The 22,535-nt window shown below is 35.8% G+C and overlaps 1 protein-coding gene across 1 annotated transcript; it reads left to right on the forward strand.

Moving 5' to 3' along the window:
- Nucleotides 1–3,712: 3,712 nt before the first annotated feature.
- Nucleotides 3,713–9,333, forward strand: SCG2 (secretogranin II). The gene is made up of 2 exons (XM_074192546.1): nt 3,713–3,775; nt 7,075–9,333. The coding sequence occupies exon 2, from the start codon at nt 7,089–7,091 to the stop codon at nt 8,961–8,963; it is 1,875 nt and encodes a 624-aa protein (XP_074048647.1). The 5' UTR covers nt 3,713–3,775; nt 7,075–7,088; the 3' UTR covers nt 8,964–9,333.
- The last annotated feature ends 13,202 nt before the right edge of the window (nt 9,334–22,535 follow it).

Raw genomic sequence — 22,535 nt, forward strand, 5'->3', positions numbered from 1 at the left:
ATATTATATACATATATCTTTATACACTCACATATATACATGTGCATGTTTGTATATTAATACCCATATATTATCATTTGTTTATAAATATAAATGCTGATGAGAAAGTTGGTGAAATAGAGTGTATGTTTATACATAGAAATAGTACACATACAAAAATGGTCATGTATATATTGTATGAGTTGTATGCATATATATGGACCCATATGTGTGCATATAATCTGCTCTGAAATTTTCTCAATGTCAGACATGTTCTGTGCAGTTTATGTTTGAATATGCATAGCGCACATATGCCTTCTGAACACCATTATCAATGTCAGTGTCAGATTTGTACATGCTGGCAAATAGATAAGAAAGGTGGTTCCCTATATTCTCTGATTTGAGTGGAATTTATTAAATATTTTTCTTCCCTTAATAATTCTTTCAAAAAATAATACCCATCTTTATACTGTCATAAAAGTAATGAAGTGGTTGTGGGGAAGAAAATAGAGATAAGGGATAGAAGAGAAAGGAGAAGAGAAAGGAAAAAAGGCAAAGAAGAATGAGAAAAGCGATTGGATGAAGGAGAAAAATAAATTATCTATCAATTCACCCATTTATTATTCCTGTGTTGAAGGAAGTGTTCTCCTCAAAAATCTCAAAAAGAAAAGTAATTTGCTATATGCCTTCAGTTTCCACGAATAACAATTCAGAATGATTAACAAGAAGTAAAAAAATACACAATAGGAAAGTATAAGCTATTTATGGCAGTGGAAATTGAAATGGAAAAAACTTAATTTGGAAATATAGCAGTTGCAATTTCTTTCACTAAAAATAGAATACATGCTATTCTTAATTTTCATACTTTTTCAATGTAACTTGAAGTAAATCTTCCCCTCCCTCTTCAAGAGTAGTTTAGAGAACAGCTTCACTGAAAAATGAGAGGAAAAAAAGAGGTATAACTTATAAGAGAAGAACTTGGAAAGCAATGAACATCTTTTCCCCCTAAATCTGTTCACTGTAACAATTTAAGGATATCCAGGATGGAAGGATCTAGGGAAGGGAGGGAGGGGAAAAGATGATAGAAATATGGAACATGAGAAACAGGAGAAAGTGTGAAAGTAAAGAAGAGAATGAGAAAGGAGGAAAACAACCTACCATATAGTTATCCATGAAAATATTCAAGCAAAGACTAGATCATTGTTTGTCAGGGGGTATCATAGAGGAGATTCTGGCAGACAGTGGGAGATGCGAATGAATGAATTCTATTATCTTTGTCTACTCTAAGAGACTATGATTCTATGGAAGAGATTTCAAGATAGGGAAGGGGGAGAGTGTGGAGGATAGGAAGGAAGGAGAGAGCTGAATTTTGTTGAGTTTTCTAGTGCTTGATTGCTTTCATGTAAATATAAATTCTGATGAGAAAGTTAATAAAGTAGAAGAAAGAGGATTTGAGAGGAAAGAACTTGATTAAAGGCAAAGTGGGTATACAAATGAGAGCAAAATTAGAATCTAACAGAAATATGAAGTAGAAAAATGGTCAGTGCAACAAAAGGAAGAAACAAAAAACATCCCTCAGTTTCTAATAGAGGAATAGATCAACAATTAATTTGGATTTAAATTGCAAACAACTTCTTTGATTTTAGCAGTCTCCAAACAGGTTATGTGAGTGAAAGTCCTTGCTCAGAAATAGAACATAATTAGTTTGAAAATGCTCAATACACAAGCTTTGCTTTCTGAGTAACTATAATAGCTAGCAATTTAAAGATTTCAAATAGGGATCTGGAATGTCAAAGAATGCTCTTAAATGATTCTTTTCATCTTATTTTCTTTGATGAAATAAAGCAGGATTATCCTGGGCTTGTGATATTTGCTCTGTAACAAATTTTTAGTCAACATAAAAGGTGATTTTCAGATATATTACATTTGAATTTTTCCTCCAGATGGATTCCATTGAAGAAAAGTAGTTGTGGGGAATGCTGTAACATTACTATTACCACAAATGCCTATTAGTAGATATCAGTCATTTAAATCACAAGGTTAGCAAGTATTTTCAAAGTACTTACTATGGATAAAGCATTATACTAGGCATTCTATTTTGACATAGGTAAACTGATCACTTATATTTTAATACGTGGAAAATAAATTGAACAAGAAATGAATGAGAGAATATAATATATGAAAGTCATAATGACTGACCTAAAAGATATTAGAAGATGGTGAGTTCTCAGGTGGCAAACCTGCCTTTGGGCATCATTTTGAGAAATAATGGTGAGAAGAGGCTGAATATTTTCCCAGGTTTACCATAGTGTGATAGAAAAACTGGGTGTCATTAAATGGAAAAAAAAAGACAATGCAAAATGCCTTCCAAAAGGATTAAATATTACTGCAGCCCAACTAAATTCTAGGAAACACTGTTCTTTATATATTCTGAATGTATTTTCTCAGAACAGAAAAGTTCTCTATATATTTCCTGTTCAATCTCAAGTTGATTTATATGCCCCTGGTCCTTGTTGAAAGGATCACGTATATCAAAGGTGACAGTTATATGCATAGTGGTTGTAGGAGACTGATTTGGTTACTATTGCATTCTTTATAAAAAGAAATAATTTATGTGGTGATTTCTTCTTTAAAATGGCTTTCAATTTCCATAAAACATTTAAGTACTTCATCTACTGAATAAAACTAGACAAACCTGTAGTTTTACATGATTCATATAAAGAGCATAACACTTGCATGTGTCAGTAGGAAATAAAGATTATAAGTAGCAAATTCATATACTTTTGCTTAGTTGAATTTGTTAATATGGAGGTAGTCATTTGGTGGTTCCCCCTTATTGCACTATTATAACTGCACACCATGTTTGAAAGGAGTAAGTAACAATGTGTCTATTCCCTCTTTCCTTCAGTGTTAGAATAATCCTTAGGTAGATTTCTTGCTTACCTATTCCTGAATTGGAAGATCTGGTTTTTGTTCTTCAGGAAAAATCAAAGTCACTTTATTGGTTTACAACATTTTTAGTTTTTTTTGGAAATTAGTCAATGTAAAATACAAATTCAGGTTGATGCAAATCCAGGACTGCATATAATCATGCATGTGGATGATTTAAATCTTTAAAAGACAAGGTAACTTCAAGTTTGATAAGAAAAATGATTTTTTCCTTGAAGAATGTTCAGTTCAAGATATGAAGAAGTGTATGAATAATCCTTTCTTTTAGTTTCATTTCGTAGTGATAGTGTGAGAATAATAATATATTTTCTTTGTATTCAAGGAATGAATACTTGCCTTTAAAACTTTCTCATGAGGAAAAATATCAATCCATAATAAGTTACCGGAAAAGCGGTAAGATTATCAAATAACTAACTGTAGTTGTCTGACAGATTTCTTTATTTTTGCCAAGGGATGCTGCACATAACATTGACTTTAAAGGGTTAGTGGAGGTTTTTCTGCTTTAGATCAAATTGAATAGAGGAAAACTGCAATTTTCAACCCAAAAAGACAGGTGGCGTAAGCATACAACAGAATTAGACTTGTTTAAACACACACACACACACACACACACACACACACACACACACCACACACCTCCTCAAATGATTATTTTCTCTACTGTTCTTTGCCAAGCTCACTTGTGCTTTGCTTGTGTGACCGAGTACAGTGACGTCAGTGTGGCAGTGCAGAGTCAGGTGGTGTTCTGTATAAGCAGAGGGAGCTGTCCGGGTGCTGAAAACAGTCCGTAAACTCCCAGCTGACAGGAAGATCATGCTGTAGATGCACTCGGCTATCTAAATAACAGGTAAGGCTGTATTTCTATTTAATGTTATGAAAAGTTCTCTGTTTTCTTCTGTGTTTCTAGGGAAATATGAAAAGGTTGGTCTAGCATATGCATTTCAAGTAGTAGTAACTGAATAACAACCTGCTGCACATTTGACCATTATGAGAATACTATTATTCTGATGACGGAACCTCTCATTTTTGTCATATATGATTAGGGTAGTGGTCAAGATTCAAAGTAAATTGAAAACCCATGAGAAATAAGAAGGGATTTGAAAAAGTTAAATATCTTGATGACAATGTTCTTATTTCTGTTAAGCTTTAAAATTCTAATATTCTGTTATTTTTGTTTTTATAGAACCAGTTAAAATCCTAGAAATGTTATTAATATATTTAATGTGCTAAATGGCATGTTTCCTAGGTTACAAATATAGTTTATCAGCATTATCAGACTAGTTTGCTTTTTTTGCATCTATCTTAGAAGACCTTAAATAAACCAACTATGTAGAATCCTCATTGGGGTGACATACCCTGAAAAGAGCTCTCATATTGCTTTCTAATTTTAATTCTGGGAGGTTAAGATGAAAGTGCCAATGAATTTCTGGGTAATCTTTAGTTTCTTAAAGGACTATTCATTTGAGATAAATTTTTACATGATATTAGACATTCTATGGAAATATTTTTTAAAGTGGGTAAAAATACTAAAACTGTTGTTTCTATTGTTGAGGTTTAAATGGATGATTTAAGGATCATTCCATTTGTTGCTCAAGATCTTGACCCAAACAAGGATTTCTTTTTCCTCAGATTCAAGCTGATCAGATTGTTCAGTTGAGATGAATAGAAATACTAGGGAGTAGAAATCTGAGTACCAGGCTAATACTATGTGATGTAAAGATATAAAGGGAAATGTCTTTTGATCAGCTAGCTGGGTTTGAGATGATTTAATCTGAAAATAGACAAAATTCTTTTAAATGACCACAATGAACTTTTTTGGTTCAGTTTTCATTATTTAAGAAGGACACAGAGTGGGAAGGTAGATTTTGATTCTTATCCATTGACCAAATGGAATCTGCAAAAAAAAAATGACTAATGGTTAAGTTGTTAAATGTTAAACATATTGCAGTACTTACCCAAGGGAAAACCATAAAAACAACAATTAAGGAAAACACAGTACCCCGAAATGAGCATTTTAAAGAAACAAACAGTTCTAATTTTAAGTATGTCAGAGAAATATAGTTTAAAAGGAAATGGAGCCGAATTAGTTTTCCATTATATTATGTGTGCAAAAAGTTGAAACTGATACCTGAAGTGAAATTAAGCTTAGATAATATGACAAAGTTCTTATAACCTAATTTAGTTTAAATCCATGATTTTTTCATAATGTACTCAATGATAAAAAAGACAGTAAATATTTCTATTTAGAAATACTTTGCATGGTGATCATTTTACTTTTTACTTTAATGAAATAAATAATAACCTAGACACTGAAATTAATTTGTAAAGATATAATTTAGATGATCAAAATCAAAGAAGTTCTTATAAAGAACAAATTGAACAATCTAGGGTAGTTAGGATGAAAGTTGTCTATAGGCTAGTCAAGATGAAAGTCATTCAGGAATCAATGCCAATCTCTCACAATGTTAGGCACTGGTCAGCAGAAAATTATACACATGTATCTTGTTTGACTGGTTCACCTGTTGCCAAATCAGAACAATTTTTCCTATAAGAAGAATATTGGATTTTCTACCAGATGCCAGAAGCAAATAAGGCAATCCTTCTTTATATTTATTTCATGAGACTAAAACTAAGTATTGCCAAGTATTAGAAGGAAAATGTTCAGTAGCAGCAGTGATAAAATCTAACATTCTAATTTTCATATCAGATTATAAGATCATTAAATTTAGTAAATTTAGTAATGAAATATTAAGAATGATAAATTCAATGCACCCTCTTTGTTCTACCTAAATTAGGAGAGAAGTAGTGGTTATTTTAAGAATTTTAGCAATATGAGTCATTCAAGAGGATTTTTTTCACAGGTCCACACCAAAATAGATAGAGACATTGAACAAACTGGTTTTGTATGCTTATAAGGACAAAAATAGACTAGTTAAAAACTCATGCTTCAGCTGGAGCATCTGTGATTATTTACTATGTCGTATTAAAAACTGCTGAAATAATTTGAAGTAAAGTAAAGAAATGATGGTTATAGTTAATGAGTCAATAAAGATAACAGTGACCTCATTTGAATTCCTATGAAGTACAGAGAAATATATATTCACATTTTTGTCTTTTTAAAAGTAGAGTTTTTAAAATTTAAACTTGTTTAGTTGAGATCTGAAAGGTACATATTATGAAGGTAACCAAAGCTTTAGTCTTCCTAAATCATGTGTAAGACTTGGTACTGATGTGAGAAGTTATTGTTGGAATGGAAAAATATTTGCATAAGGGTCTTATTCATAACTGCACTTAGCTTGGACTTGTGATACTATGTTATAATAGGCTATCATATTCAGGAATATCACTGTAACACTGGCTATATTATTCCAAGCAAATTGGTTTAAAAGTGAAAAATCCATTAAATTAATCATCTATTTGGTCAATACAGTCTCCAACAGTTGATTAAAATGATTATTTTCAATGGAGTGATTGTTTTGCACAGTTTAGACACATCAGGGTGAAATTACCTGTAAATTCTTCTTTATGATTGTCATTATCACTCTTTGTGACCTTTGTAATTGTTGCAGCACAAGAAAAATGTTTGTTTCTTTGGAATGGTCATTTCCAAAATTAAAAGTTTACAGTTATATTTTTAGTGTATATACTAGAGATGCTTATTACAGTATATTTGTTAATTGGTATATTTGCTTGTTTGTTTGTTACATGGTCTGAACCTGTGATTTCATTTTTGTAGAGAATACCTCAACATAAATTCCCTCTACCTATGCAGATCATCAACTTCTTAGAAAGTTACCTGAGGCAGTGAAAGTTTAGTTAATTTGTTTTTGTACAGATCAAGTAGATGTGTCAGAAACAGGACTTGAATAAAGATCTATTAGAACCCAAGGCCAGCTAATTCATTAAGTTATGCTGGTTTCCAGGGGTTTTTTCTTTATGGGGTTTATTGCCAAGAAATATCCCTAAGGCTTTATTAATTTTTCTTGAAATTCCATTGATACCCTTGATTCATTTGCAAGACTCACTTAGAAATACTCTTATTTTTGGCTGTCAAAATTTATTGAAAAGGGAGCTATTAACAAAAAAGGAACTTGAATTTCCCTACTTTGATTTATTTTTGTTAATTGTTCTTTTCTTTCCTTTAAGGAAATCATTCAAACATGACAGATACTAAGATCTGCTGGCTTGGAGCAGCTTTGTCTCTCACCTCCTTAGCTTTCCTAATCTGTTGTGCTGATGCAGCTTCATTTCAACATTACCAACTGCTTCAGAAAGATCCAGACTACAGATTAAAAAACTTTCAAAGATTTCCTAGCCCTGATATGATCAAGGCTTTGGAGTACATAGAAAACCTTAGACAACAAGCTAACAAGGGGGAAATCAACCCGGAATATAATTCGTACCAGGGAATTCCAGTTTCCCTTCAACAGAAAGAAAGTATTGATCAAAGCCACTTGCCAGAAAATTTAAGGGATTCATTGAACGAAGATGAGTCACATTTGTTGCAAATATTACTGGAAGCCTTGAGACAAGCTGAAAAAGAGCCTCAGTCTGCTCCCAAAGAAAACCAACCCTATCCTTTAAATTCTGAAAAGAACTTTCCGATTGATTTGAGTGACGATTATGAGACCCAGCAGTGGCCTGAAAGAAAACACAAGCATGCCAAGTTGCCACGAATGTATGAAGAGAGCTCCCGAGACAACCCTTTTAAACGTACTAATGAGATTGTGGAAGAGCAATACACTCCCCAAAGCCTTGCCACTCTAGAGTCTGTGTTCCAAGAACTGGGGAAATTGACTGGGCCAAACAATCATAAGCGTGAGAGGGTTGATGAGGAGCAAAAACTATATGCAGATGATGAAGATGACATCTACAAAGTTAACAACATTGCCTATGAAGATGTCGTTGGTGGAGAAGATTGGAACCCAATAGAGGAAAAAATAGAGAGCCAAACTCAGGAAGAGGTAAGAGACAGCAAAGAGGAGATTGACAAAAATGAAGAAGAGATTGATGATGAAATGAAGCGCTCAGGTCAACTTGATGTACCAGATGAAGGTCTTAGGAAAGAAAATAAGGATCAGGTCTCAGATGAAGTGTCTAAGCTAATAAACTATTATTTGAAAAAGTTAGTGAATGGTGCAGGAAACGGGAAGTTCAGGGTTGGAAAAAATGAAGAAAAGAGAGCAGCCAAGTTTTTGGAGAAACAATTTGATCCTCAGTCAATTTATCAACTAATTGAAATATCAAGGAATTTACAAATCCCACCAGAGGATTTACTTGACATGCTCAAAACTGGAGATAAGCCAAATGAAAGACTGGAAACTGAGCAGGAACCTGAACTGCCAGATGACCTAGAGGAAGTCTCAGAAACTGATGTAGAACATCCTGATTTGTTCCAAAATAAGATGGTCTCCAAGGGTAGCTATGGAAAGCAATCTGGACATGGTGTGACAAATTCCCTACCTGAAGGTCTTAATATTGAGGACATTTTAAATCTTTTAGGAACTGAGAATGCAGCAAATCAGAAAGTTCCGTATTTTGCCAACCAGTTTAATCGAGAGAATATTCTTCCTAGGCTCCCCTATGCTCCTGGAAAAATTAGAGGACAACAAATTCCCAAAGCTGCTTGGATTCCAGATCTGGAAAGGAGACAAGTAGCATATGAAAACCTGAAGGACAAGGATGAAGAATTAGAAGATTATTTAGCTAAAGTGTTAGCTAAATATCCTGAGGTTATGAATTCAAACCAGATGAAGCGGGTTTCTCTCCCAGGCTCCTCAGAAGATGACCAACAGGAAGAGGAACAAATTGAACAGGCCATCAAAGAGCATTTGAGCCAGGTGGGATCTCAAGATTCTGATAAACTGGGCTCTGTCACCAAAAGGCTCCCTCTGGTTACCCAGGAAAATGATGAAACCCAGAACAGGCAGTATCTAGATGAAGATTTGTTGCTGAAGGTTCTGGAATACCTCAACCAGTCAAAAACAGAAAAGGGAAGAGAGCACATTGCTAAAAGAGCAATGGAAAATATGTAGGCTGCTTCTGTTACTTGCCCTGCCTTCCCCCATTTGCCCCAAGATTATTTCTCTTCTGTGTGTTGCCCTTTTCTCCTCTTCATTTGTATTTTCTCTAAGTGATGTATAGGCAAATGGCTCCAGGCCATTGGAGGGTTTGCCTAGCGTATCCTGAGCTCTTCTCTTGTTTATGGATATGTGTATATGTTATGACTCCTGGATAGAAATAAATAATGTCAATTGTTTTAAGAAAGAAATATAATATTAGTTAATATTACATCTCAGAAATCAATGTCTGAGGTATTGTTAATGGCTACAGAAGATGAAGTGTGTTCTGATATCTTGAAAATTTTCAAAACTAATTGAATTATTTTGTTACTGTCTGTAGTGTTTTGTGGAGTACTGAAGAAAAAATAAAGCATTAATATATATATATATAGTTTTATTTACAATGCTTTTCTATTGTGTGTTTTACTGTTGACCAATAAATATTATTTCTGGTTAATGTTGTTCTCTTCATTATAGTTAATTAAAGGCTTATGGCTCTGGGGCAGAGTATCCAGCCTCCTCTAAGGACTTGTAGAACCTCTAAAAAATATGGAAAACAATACTCTTTTCAGTTAATCTGAGAAAGATATTGTAGATTTATATAAGCATGCTGTCTGCTCTTAGGACAGCATCTCTGGATTTTATGTTCTTTAATTCCTTTCTATTCAGCAATCAGAAATGATCCCAGGTCTTGAAAAACTTGGTAATCCCAAGGCTATATACATCTATGCTAAGAGAGGTATATCTTACTTCCTATTGAGTAGCATGAGTTTCCTTATTTATTTGGAAAAGTCTCTTTTTTTGATCAGCCACAGAGCCAGAAATCCTTATTACCACAGTTATTCTTTTAGTTAAGGCGTTATGTCCATAAGAATCATAAGGTTAAAATGCATATTATCTAGAAATGTTAAAACATAAGTAACTTAAAATATAATAGTATGGATTTTCTGTCATTCTCTCCATGACATAGAACAGAATATTTTAAAGGAAAAAAGGATTTTAGTGGTGCTATCCAAAGAGTTCTGGGTGAGACTCTAGAGTAGGAGATCCTAGGAAGATGGTTCTAGTAATGAAACTTCCTTTGGGAGCTGGGCAGGATGATAGGTGGGGAATGGAGAGAAGGGTGGTTCTGAATTGGGAGTAGGGCAAGTATAATATCAAAAGTGAATATTTTTTTAAAAAGTAAGGACTTGAAAGAAACTTTCATTACTTTTGTCCAGGATGTCTGAAATCATACAACTTTATGGAACCACAGAATTTTTCTTAGAAAGTTTTCCTCAGAGTGACTGATCTATGCCCAAGAAGTTCCCTTCTTTCTCCTTCTTCCCACCATCCCCCCATTTAGGATCTATATAAAGACTAGTTCTCAAATTAAGGATCCTAAACCAAAGTGGCAAGCAACACTTGAAACTGGAAAAGTTGTTTAACCCCATTGAGACTGCTTTTTCTTGAGGGACTGGGGTAAGGGCGCGGCATTCTTCTTTCAATGCCTCCAAACAAAATAATATCTGGAAATCTGGTGGTGGGGGGGAAGAAAGGTGATTTCACAGAACAAAACACACTATATCTTTTTTCAACCCTACTCCACTTCTGCATCCTTGTCAGGGTTTTTTTTTAATAACAAATTTCAAATGAAATGTTCTACATTGGATTCTCAGATCAGATGTTGAGTTTCAAATAAACCGAACTGGGTTTGAAAACCACTGGGCTTTATTTGTTTCCTAGCACAAAGTCTCTTCTTGTATAGTTCCATAAAAGAAGCCCAAGACGTGGCAGTTAATGCAGAAAGAAATAGAAACAATTTGTTTACTTTCCCCTTGTACACTGAAGCAAAAGAAAATGTTTGATTTTAAATTTGGCTCACTGGGATGTTTTGACTAGTAGCATCATTGAGAAATGAATCAGATATGTTCCACAAGCATTTGGTAAAGTTGCTATATGTAAAGCATGATCCTAGGCTCTGAGGATTAAGTGCACACACATACACACACACACACAAACACAAGGAGTGTATATTATACAAAACATGTTATTATACAGGAAACAATGCTACCTTGGAGAATATAAACAGGATTCAGTAACTTGTTGCTATAGATACCAATTGTCTGAAAGGTTGATAGATCCAATAAGATCATAAAGCACTTTTTTGCAAAACTATTAATTAGCCATTTCAAATGTCACACCATGCACTGGAGAGTGTCTAGAAAAATAACCAAGTTTCGTATTTGTCCCAGTGCCCTCACTTTTCAATGTAAACACCTTTTGCAGTACCAGCCTATTCTTCTTGTTGCTTTAATCACAACCTGATCATTTGGTTATTAGATCATTGGACTTTTCAATATCACACAATCTCCACTAAAGGAAAGGAAACATAAAAGAAGTGGGGAACCCAGATATTCCTAGTCCAAGCTAGCCCTTTGACACTAACTCTCACATGGGAAAGATTGCATGGATAAAAGATTTCACCTTTTCCTCACCATATACTAAGTCACATTTTATAATTTGGAGAACTACAATCAGGAAGTTCAATTGGAAACCTCCCTTCTTTATATAAGGTCAAAGAGCTTCAACATTTCTTACTTATAGAAAATCAGAGGACTCTCTAAAGATGAGTCATGATGACTTCAAATTTCCATGTGACAGCCAACAGCAGAGAATACCTGGACATGCTCTAGTGCATGTTAATGGAGGACGACAGGTAATGGGGAAAAGGCCCTCTTATGAAGGCATTATTGGTTCAGCACCACTATAATTATCTTTCTTCTTCAAAAATACAATCAGAGCTTCAAAGAACACCATAGTAGAATCTCTTGATTCTTCCCATTAGTTCTCCCTCCTCCAACTTTGTGCTTATTTTGCATATATCTTGGGTTTGTTTATCTGTGCATATGTGTTCTTTTCAGTAGAATTATAGACCTTAAAGGTAGGGACCCTCATTTTTGTCATTCTCTACCCTGAGTCTTACTATCACAGTGCCTGGCCTTTAGTAAATATTTTTTTGAATTACACTGCATTGAAATCTACTATGGTTTCTAAAATGGAAGACTAAGATAGAAGTGTTATATCTTTAGTACTCACAAAATTTCTAATACTTTGGTTTCATGACTACAATTTAGTGATAGTTAAGGATCTACCCATTCAAGACTCAGAAACTTCTTTTCTCAATATTTCAGCTTCCATGACATATAAAAATCACACTGGACAGGACAACAATTTTGGAGAAAAAAATAAAAAAAAAATTAAAAATCTGGAAAAGTAATATTTTTCCCCTCAAAGAAGAAAATAGTGGATGAAGTTTGGCAAATGGAAAAGTGATGCTTGAATTTGATATGGGAGTCTGAATTTTGTATTTTGACTCTGAATCATAATCTGAGTCATAGTCTTTGCCAGGAAAAAGTTGGTGATAAAGTATTGTACTGCTAAATGCCCATTTCAACTGTGAATCTTGTGAAATTATAAATCCAAGGAAGGAAATGTCCAGAGAGATTACATGTATATGTATATATATAAATATCTGCATCCAGAGAAAGAAATGATAAAAAGGATATATAGTATAAATTTACATATATATGTACATACACAATACATACATACATTTACATGCTTATATATTTATGTGTGTGTGTGTGTATGTGTGTGTGTGTGTGTGTATGTTTAATGGTAGCCAGGTGGCACAGTAGATAGAGCTCTGGTCTTGGAATTAGGAGGCTGGAACTTTGAATCCAGCCTCAGATAATTGCCACTTACTAGCTGTGTGACTTTGGGCAAGTCATTTAACCTGAACGCCTCTCATCCAGGGCCATCTCCAGTCATCCTGATTCATACCTGGTCACTACACCCAGATGGCTCTGGAGAAGAAAGTGAGTCTGGTGAATTAGCACAGCATCCCCTCACTTAAATCCAATTTATGTGCTTGTCATGGCATCACCTCCCTGATTTTGTGATCCTCTTTGAAAATGAAGGACAAACATAATGGTGACCATTTCTAGGCAGGGGCAGAGGTAGGGAAGAAGAAAAAAAAAGGAAAAAAATACTTTCATGATAATTTTGTAGTATATTTGAAAGGAAGAGCAAGGTGTGCATAGTAGATTTTCAGTTTCATATGGATTCTTCTTTTTATTGTTCTTAAGTTATGGAAATGTTTATTTTACCCCATCATTAAAAATGAAATAATTAAAAATATATTTTTTGTATATATACACACTTACATATATATGTGTGTGTGTGTGTGTGTGTATGTGTGTGTATTTGAAGTCAGAAAGACACATAATCAAATATCACCTTAGATACTTATGAAATGTAAATCTAGGCAAGTTATTTAGCCTATCTATGTTTTAGTATCCTTATTTATAAAACTGAAGTGGATGTATTAGTTATTGGTCTATATTGTATGAATTGGTTCTAAATTTATGATCCAGTGATCCTAATCATTGTGACATTGTAACATGTGACCATGTTACAGTTTTTTGAGTTCTCAAAGTCTAATTTTCCAATTGGCATCGTGTGACTTTTTCTAGCAGGCATGAAGCATTTAGATCATAGAGATAACCCCGGCATGGCAATCATTCTGAAGGGCATAGCAAGGAGAACAAGGGTAAAGAGATTTAATAGTTGAAGACACTGTGCAATTTAACTGGTCAAGTATTGAGCTAAGTTTGGGGAGAGAAAGAAGTGAGATCGTCTCACAGGAAGAAAGGAAACAAAGATTTATTAAGTACCTAGGAAGACTTAATAAGTACTACTCTGCAGGTACTGCTAAATAGCTTTAAAAATTTTACCTCATCTGATCCTCACAACAACCCTGACAGGTAGGTGAACGTGAGGAAGGTTTGAGCATGAAGAGTGACTTGGTCAGGGTCAATACTAGTAAGTATCTGAGACTGAATTTGAACTTGGGTCTTCCTGACTTCAGACCCAGTGCTCTGTCCACTACATTGTTTAGCTGACTGCTAATAGTTAAGAAAGAGTGAGGCACAGAAAGATATTCTCAGGTTCTTTTGCAGGATAACCATCCATGTACCACACCCTAAATGTAGCTGTGACCCAAGGTTTTGAACTAAACTGGTTCTCTCAATGATTTTGGTTCAACTATGATCTCTATGAATTTGACTCCCAGACTTAAATATGGAGTCCTAGTACCATACTAGCAAGTCCCTACTAGGTAATTCCACCTGGTTGGTAGGGATCTCAGAATGAACAGGTGTAAAATATAATTCATTATCTTTCTCTCCTCCCTCAATCTAAATTTTCTTATTTCTATTAAAGCATCTTAACCTTTTAACCAGGCTCACAATCTCAGTCATTCTCACTTCTTCCCTTTCTCTTACTATTCATATCCAACAATTTGCCAAACTTTATTGACTCTATTTTTGCTTTTCTTTTAAATTTTTTTTTGCATGGCAATGGGGTTAAGTGACCTACCCAAAGCTACATAGCTAGGTAGTTATTGAGTCAGAGGTCAAATTTGAACTCAGGTGCTCCTGACTCCAGGGCCGGTGCTCTATCCACTGCGCCACCTAGCTGCTCCTGGATCAAGAACTTCTTGACCCTACCTTCTAGCTCCCTCTCAGTTCTGGGGTTAAATCCTTTTTTTGTTGTTGAAATTTTGGTCATTTTTAAGTTTCTGAGATTGGATTTGAACTCAGGTCCTACTGATTCCAGGGCTGGTACTCTATCCACCTAACTGCCCTTTATTGACTATTTTCACAATATCTTTTACATTTTTCAATTTCTTCAAACTCAAACCTTCCTCATTTCTTTCATAGACTATATAAAATCCTTCCTTAAGTTTCTCCCTGTTGCCTTCCATCATCCAAGTAGTGGTCATCTTGATAATTCTTTTTTTTTTTTGTCCAGTATTCCCCCCCTTTAATTTATTTACACATTGCTAAAATATCATTGTTTAAGAGTAAACATAATCCCCCCCCACTAAAATATAAAACCTTATGAGAAATATAGTAAAAGAAAGAGGAAAAAAATGCATTTCAGTCTGTGTTCTGATAACAATAGATCTGTCTTGGGTGGATCACTTTCTTTATGGAAAGCCCATCATAAAAGTTACTTCCGTATTTTCCACGGTTGCTGTTGCTGATTGTAATTCCCTCCATCCATTCCTCCCCACTACCATTTATTATATTTTCTCACTCCTTTCACTCTGTCCTTCTTCAAAAATGTGCTGTGGGGCAGCCAAGTGGGGAAGCCAAGTGGCGCAGCAGACAGACCACCCAGCCCTGTGTTCCCAGACAGGCCAACCAATCCCAGCACCTTGCAAAAAGTAAAAAAGAAAATGTGTTATATCTGACTATCCTCTTCCATGATCTACCCTCTCCTCTATCATCCACATTCCCCCCTTCCCTTGCCCTGTCCCCCTTCTCTCCTTTTTCTTCTAGATGTCTATACCCTATTGAGTGTGTATGCTATTTCCTCTCTGAGCCATTTCTGATGAGAATGAAGGTTCACTCATTCCCCCTTGCCTTCCCCCGCTTCCATACCATTGCAAAAGTTACATGAAATATCTTTTATATGAAATATCTTAGCCTATTCTACCTCTCTTTTCCTTTCTCCCAGTACATTTCCCTTTCACCTATTGACTCCATTTGTACAAAATATTATATCTTCAAATTCAGTCCTCTCCTGTGCCTCATCTATAAAAGCTCCTTACACCTGCTCTATTAAATGGGAAGGTTCATATGAGTATTATCAGTATCATATTTCTGTGAAGGAATACATGTAGTTCATCATCATTAAGTCCCTCATAATTTACTTTTTGTCCACCTTCTCTATGCTTCACCTGAGTCCTGTACTTGAAGGTCAAACTTTCTTTTCAGTTCTGGTCATTTCAACAGGAACATTTGAAATTGCCCTGGTTCATTGAAAGTTCATCTTTTCCCCTGAAAGAGGATGTTCAGTTTTGCTGGGTAGTTGATTCTCGGTTGCATTTCAAGCTGTTTTGCCTTCTGGAATATTATATTCTAAACCCTATGAGCCCTTAATGTAGTTGATGCTAAGTCCTGTGTGATTCTGACTGTAGCTCCATGATATTTGAATTGTGTCCTTCTGGCTGCTTGTAATATTTTCTCTTTGACTTGGGAGTTCTGTAACTTGGTTATAATATTCCTGGGGTTTGTTTTTTTATCTCTTTCTGGGGGAGATTGGTGGAGTCTCTCAATTTCTATTTTGCCCTCTGCTTCTAGGATATCAGGGCAATTTTCCTGTAGAAATTCTTTAAAAATGAGATCAAGGTTCTTTTCCTGATCATGACTTTCAGGGAGCCCAATAATTTTTAAATTATCTTTTTTTGGATCTGTTTTCCAGATCCATGAGATATTTCATATTTTCCTCTAATTTTTCATTCTTTTGGTGTTGAACTAGAGTGTCTTGATTTCTCACAAAGCCATCTGATTCCTTTAGCTCTATTTTATATCTAAAGGATTTGTTTTCCTCAGAGAGCTTTCTCATCTCCTTTTCCACCTGTCCAATTCTGCTTTTTAAAACATTCTTCTTGTCAATAACTTTTTGAATTGTTTTATCCATTTGACCTAAACTGGTTTTCATGTTTTTCCTGCATCTCTCTCATTTCTTTCCCCAATTTTTTTCTTCTATCTCCCTTACTTAATTTTCAAAATCTTTTTTTGTCCTCTGTCATAGCCTGAGCCCAGCTTTCTATATTTCTTAGATGCAGAAGCTTGGACTTTCTCATTTTCAGATTGAGTATTTCAGTCTTCCATGGGACCAAAATAATTGTCTATGGTTAGGTTCCTTTTCCCCCCATTTACTCATTTCTCCATCCTGTGCCTAGTTTGGGGGGTGCTTCCATAGCTTTTGAGTATTATTGGGACTCCCCCCCCACAAGGACCTCAGTGACGAGGCTCTGACTGTTCTCCTGTTCTCCACAAGCTCACCCCTCTGCCACAGGACTATGAGGGGGGTCCCTGCTCTATGCGGGGACTAGACTGCAACCGGGATCTGAATGTGGTCAGAGCCCCAGAGTCCTGTTCCAGGGACAGAGGAAAGACCTTAGCAGTCTCCTTCCACTCCCTTACCTTCCGTGGGCTGAATGCCCTGGAGGAAGCTGCCTGGAGGCTCCTGTTTGGTGGCTCCATAGGCCTGCTACTATTTCCTGGGATCTGGCCTGCCCCTGCTGCTGAGGGCCTGGGCTTTGTGCTCACTTTGACAGAGGTCTCTTTTGTGATCTTCCAAGTTGTGCTTGGTGTTCACTGGGGTGCAGGTCAGGAAACTGCTTCAGCTGCCCAGAGCTGGCACTTCCAGGTGCCCTAGGGCAGTTTCTGGGAGCCTGAAGTTCCTTCACTCTGGTGCCACCCCTCCAACCCCATGGAACACAGTTTTCCCTCTATTTTCCAGGTTACCTTGGGCTGGAGAATTGTCTCACTGGATCTTTCTGTGGGGTCCCTCTCTCGAAAATTTAGTCATAATTATAAGTTTTTTGAAATATTTTGGATTAAGCTCATAAGAGAGACTCTTCTCCTGTTGCCATATTGGCTCTACCCCCCCCCCAATAATTCTAAAGCATATGTCTGACCATATCACCTTCATTTCCAAAACAGTTTTAGTCCCAAGTCATACTCTTTTTGCCTCTAGGATAAAACTTGCAGCTTGGCAATTAAGTTTCTGTGCCATTTGGTTCCAGCCTATCATTCCAGATTTACTATACAATTTTTTTCATCATACATTTTATGCCAAAGTCATACTAGCCTACTCCTTGTTTCTCAAAGTCAGCATTTATTTCTCCTGTCTACATGCATTTTCACAGATTTCCTCTCATGCTTTCCTTTTAAAATCTATAGCTTCCATTACAGCTCAAATCAAATGCCATCTCTTAAAGCCTTTCTTAATCTTCCATAGTCCAATCAATTAGTTAACAAGCATTTATTAAACACCAATGCATTATCAGACATTGTGCTAAACTTTGGGGATATAAAGAAAGGCCAAAGATATTGTCCCTCTTTTCAAGGAGGGGGAAACAATATGCACATACATAGTTGATTTCTATGGTCTCATATTTAACAATCATCTCTTCTGAATTGTGTGTACACACAATTACATGCCTTTTCAATGGCTATTTCTCAAGCATGGAATGTTTTCCCCCTGACTTTCTTCAAATCCCACCTTTTGTAAAGGACTTTTCCTGGTCTCCTCCTTACCCATCCCTCCCAACTTCTTGTGGTTCTCTTCTGAGATTGCCAAGGGTGTGCTGGCAAATATTTAGCAATTGGCTTTCTGAGAACACGAGATGCATTGTAAATTTTAATATAAATTATTGACATTTTCTTCATCATTTTATTAAGTCTATGAGACCAGTAAAACAATGAATCAAGTCCTGCATAAAGATCCCTAGGGACTGCATTTTGATTTAGAAAACCACATATTAACATTATCTATGTTCTGTTATGGTTTTATTTATTTTGTTATTTTGTTTTGTTATATTTCCCAATTTCATTTTAACCTGTTTCATCTGAATTACTGAATATTCCAGGACAACATGTCCCATGGGTAACATATATGACACCTCTATTGTAGAGCTTCAGATGTCTTCTTGAGATATTGCTCCACTATTCTGTGATGCTCTTTCCTGGGTCTTGTATCTCTGCTCTCTTTTGGGCATGGATCTTGAAAGGGTCTAAAGCCTCTAGTATGCACCAAGTTATTGCAAGAACATGTGTTTGAACCCAGGTCATTTGATTCTAAGTTCAGTATTCTCTGCTTTTCCTCCTATGGTCTTTTTCAACTATTACATTAAGGTCTCCTATACCATTTTTCTTTTCTTTTTTTTTTTTAGATCTTTCAAGGCAATGGGGTTAAGTGGCTTGCCCAAGGCCACACGGCTAGGTAATTATTAAGTGTCTGAGGTCGGATTTGAACCCAGGTACTCCTGACTCCAAGGCCAGTGCTCTATCCACTGCGCCACCTAGCTGCCCCTTCCTATACCATTTTTCAAAGTGAAATTTAAGAAAAGTAAATAGTGACTTAGATTACTATATTCCTGATGTGGGTATAGAGTCATCCACCTTCTCCTCCAGAAAACATCACAGTTGCACCTAGTGCTGAGACAACTCCACTGGTCCCTCTTCCTTAATGGGACAAGGAACCAAGTGGGAGCTGTCAATCAAAGATGACTGGGCACAGTGAGGTTTTAAATTTAGTACAAGCATTGTCAAAAGTTCCAATTCCCTGATTAAGCAATTCTTTTAGATCCAGTACTTTTTTAGCATTACCAAATTATAGTTATTTTCGTATTTTCATCAATATAGGGGAAAATTATAGTCATTTTCCCCCATAGTAGGGAAAAATTACTATTATTATAAGTGTTATGGAGATTAGTCACATGCTGACATGAGTTGTGTTAGCTTGGAAATACAGTTACTATGGGTAACACTGTTTAGGCTGGGACTATTATTTGTGACAGTTAGAAGACCAGCAAGCCCTATGGGCTTTGATCACAGAGAGTTTGAACGGGGACAGAAAAACCATTGGAGTTTTTCTAGTAAGTTTTCAACATTTTGATGTGAAACAAAGATGAAAATTTGTCTGCTAGTGTTCGGACACGATCTAACTTCTGGAGGGTTCAGATAACACATTTCCATGAGGATTTTTTTTCGTGAGCCAAGGACACTAATGTATTTGCATTTCATTTGTATATAATTTGCATATTGCTGATTTTCCCTGGGCTTTCTATTTTTAGGCATTTTTTCCAAATAAAAATATATTATTCTTTCTTAGGGATTTGCTACTTTTGAGTGCTCTCCTTTTTGCCTCATCACTCCATAATAACTGTCAGTTTCTCTGGACCATAAATGTACATTGAAATATTTTCATAAAGGTATATGAAGTATATTAATGTGTATATCAGAATTCTGTGATGAAGATGTGACAGAAAAATATAAAACCAAAACCAAGTCAAGGGAAATCAGATCTTGGCCAGGCCATAATAAAATGAAGGTCATGTTAACTTGACATAATCAAGCATGTTTGCCACTTTGAGTTTTCATATTTTTGAAACTATGTTTATTGTTTTGGAGTAATCCCATCAATAGCAGATTTCTCTGAAATCAGTTCAGTTCAACAGATATAGATTCATAGTAAGAGTTCATGCATTTCTGCTTTTCAGAAGGATATCTTGAAACTTCAAATTAATGTCATACTTTCAAGTTTCCAAACTCTGCTCAGTGAAAGAAATGGCTTGTGTAGTGAGTGGGAGGCTAGTCCTACACATTGCACCATATCTTTCTTTTGTGATTAGCACAGTGCTAAAGAACGTTATTTAGGGACATTCAGTATTTTTTTTAATCCCTTTTTTCCCCCTTTTTAAGTCTTTTTTATTCTTGGACTCATTACACACTTGAGCTGACTTTCCCAATGAGTCTGGGTTGATGACTACTTTGCCTCTTGCATTTTTGGTTGATGGTTACTGCAACAGTAACAATAATAAGAATAAGTTATATTTATATTGTGTTTTATGGTTGCAAAGAGTTTGACATACATTATCAAGTTTCAGGAAATATGCTGATCGAAAAACACTTTGTGAGCCTGGGAGTGCAATATAAATCTCATTTATTGTTAGTCTTCCTTCACTGAAGTCTTACTCTGGTGCCTATTCAGGGAATGGAGGGAACTCTAAGTTCTTGAATCTAATAGTTAGGCCCTAACAAATTGGAAAATATATTTTCTAACTCACTGACTCTGCCCATGTCTGAGACTCATTATAATTATCTTCAGAGAGGTTCTTCACTAAGTTGACTCATGGTAATGAATTTTGTTGGCCACTTAAACTAAGGTTTAGGAAGATTATGATTTACATTGCTGGAAGGATCCCCTGCAACAATGAAGACTTGATGGATCCTTGATGTATTGGAGCTTGTTATATGGGAAGCAGAATGGTGTGAAAGAAAGAACACTGGACTTGGAGTCAAGGGACCCAGGTTCAAATGTCAGCTTTTCCACTTCCTGCCTGTGTAAACATTTAATCTATCTGGACCCCATTTTATATACTCATCTGTAAAACAAGGAGCTAAATTAGATAGCCTCTGTGGTGACTCAGCTCTAAATCTGTTGTCTTTTTGTCTTATATGAGCTTTTAAGCAAGTACCATTGCTTTAAGGACAGGAGAATGGATTATGCCAGTAGTATGTTTCAGAACTACCCAAACACTCAGTTAAAAATATATCTACAATGTACAAAGATCTATTCTATATACTCTAAGACCAATAAATATAATTACATGAGCCTATATTCTTATAGAAACAAGTGAAAGAATGGCTTCCTCACCCCATCCTGTCTTTCCATTTTTATGAGCTTTTAATACATTCTATCCCAGTTTGCATTTATATGCTCATGTCTTCTCCTACAGGACTGTAAGCTCATTGAGCAGAGGGGAAACTTTTGCCTTTATATACCTAAAGTCTAACATAAAAATGGCATGAGGCAGTTTATGCAAGATTGCTAATTAGGCACTTCATGTTTCACTCTGCACAGGACTTTAACTGATCAGATAGCTAATCTTGACTTTTGTTTCAGGGTCCTCACTCTTAGATATAGACACTTTCCTCCTTCTGCTCTTAATATAACCGCTCTGGAAGATGATACTCCTGTTGCTCATAGATGTCCAGGTCCTTCCAACTTAAAGTACTATGAGGAAAAGGAAAGGAAAAACAAGATAAGCAGGTCAGTTGGGGGCCTCTAACCAATTTGTTTAAATCCCCTGGCACTAGCCACAACCCATAGGAATGGATTGCCATGATACCAGGTAATAGACACTGAATAGATTGGCCATTTAATTGGATGCCTGAGATTTGGGATTGCCATTTGGTAGTGGGGCAATAGTTTGTGATGCCATTTTTTCTGTCCTGTCTGATCCAGGCCATTTTCCTGGAGATCAGAAATATCACAGATTGACATGGACCAAGAACTCAGGCTTATTTTAATGTAAATGTCCCAATTCATGTGGAACCACCCCATGTAGAAAGGAAAAGCTGGTGCCTTGAAATTGAAGTTGGTTTGGAATCTGCTCATCCTTTTATGGATTCTGCCAAAACATGTGAATCCAAGATACTCAAATATATACCACAAAAGGCATAATGAGATAATGACAATTCTAATTTAATTTGGCTCTTTGCCCTCCTCCTCCCTAAGGATTACACAACAACAAACTAATCAGCAGGTCCTTTAATAATGAATATGAAGCTCTATGGCATGCTTATTAAAAATCACTGTATATAATTCTAAAAATTGAGAGGTATCCACTACCAAAGGGAAAAAAAGGAGCCCCTTTTGCTGTCCTAATAGTGTATCAGAGTGGATTTACATTACGGGGAAGGAAAAGCATTTTTCTTTAGCTGATATCCCACAGTTCAATTGTGCACCAACAGGTTGCTATGGCAGCCAGAGAATCAGGGTTATGGTAGTGAACCTTTTGACAATGTAGGAGTAGAGTGATGGTGTTAGTACATCAGAATTCATGAAGCTGTGTGTCTGTGTGTGTGTGTGTGTGTGTGTGTGTGTGTGTGTGTGTGTGAGAGAGAGAGAGAGAGA

This window comes from Macrotis lagotis, chromosome 6, assembly GCF_037893015.1.
Source record: "Macrotis lagotis isolate mMagLag1 chromosome 6, bilby.v1.9.chrom.fasta, whole genome shotgun sequence".
Taxonomy (NCBI): Eukaryota; Metazoa; Chordata; class Mammalia; order Peramelemorphia; family Peramelidae; genus Macrotis; species Macrotis lagotis.

Coding starts and splice junctions, on each gene's coding strand:
- SCG2 (XM_074192546.1), top strand. CDS start 7,089: ATGACAGATACTAAGATCTGCTGGCTTGGAGCAGCTTTGTCTCTCACC.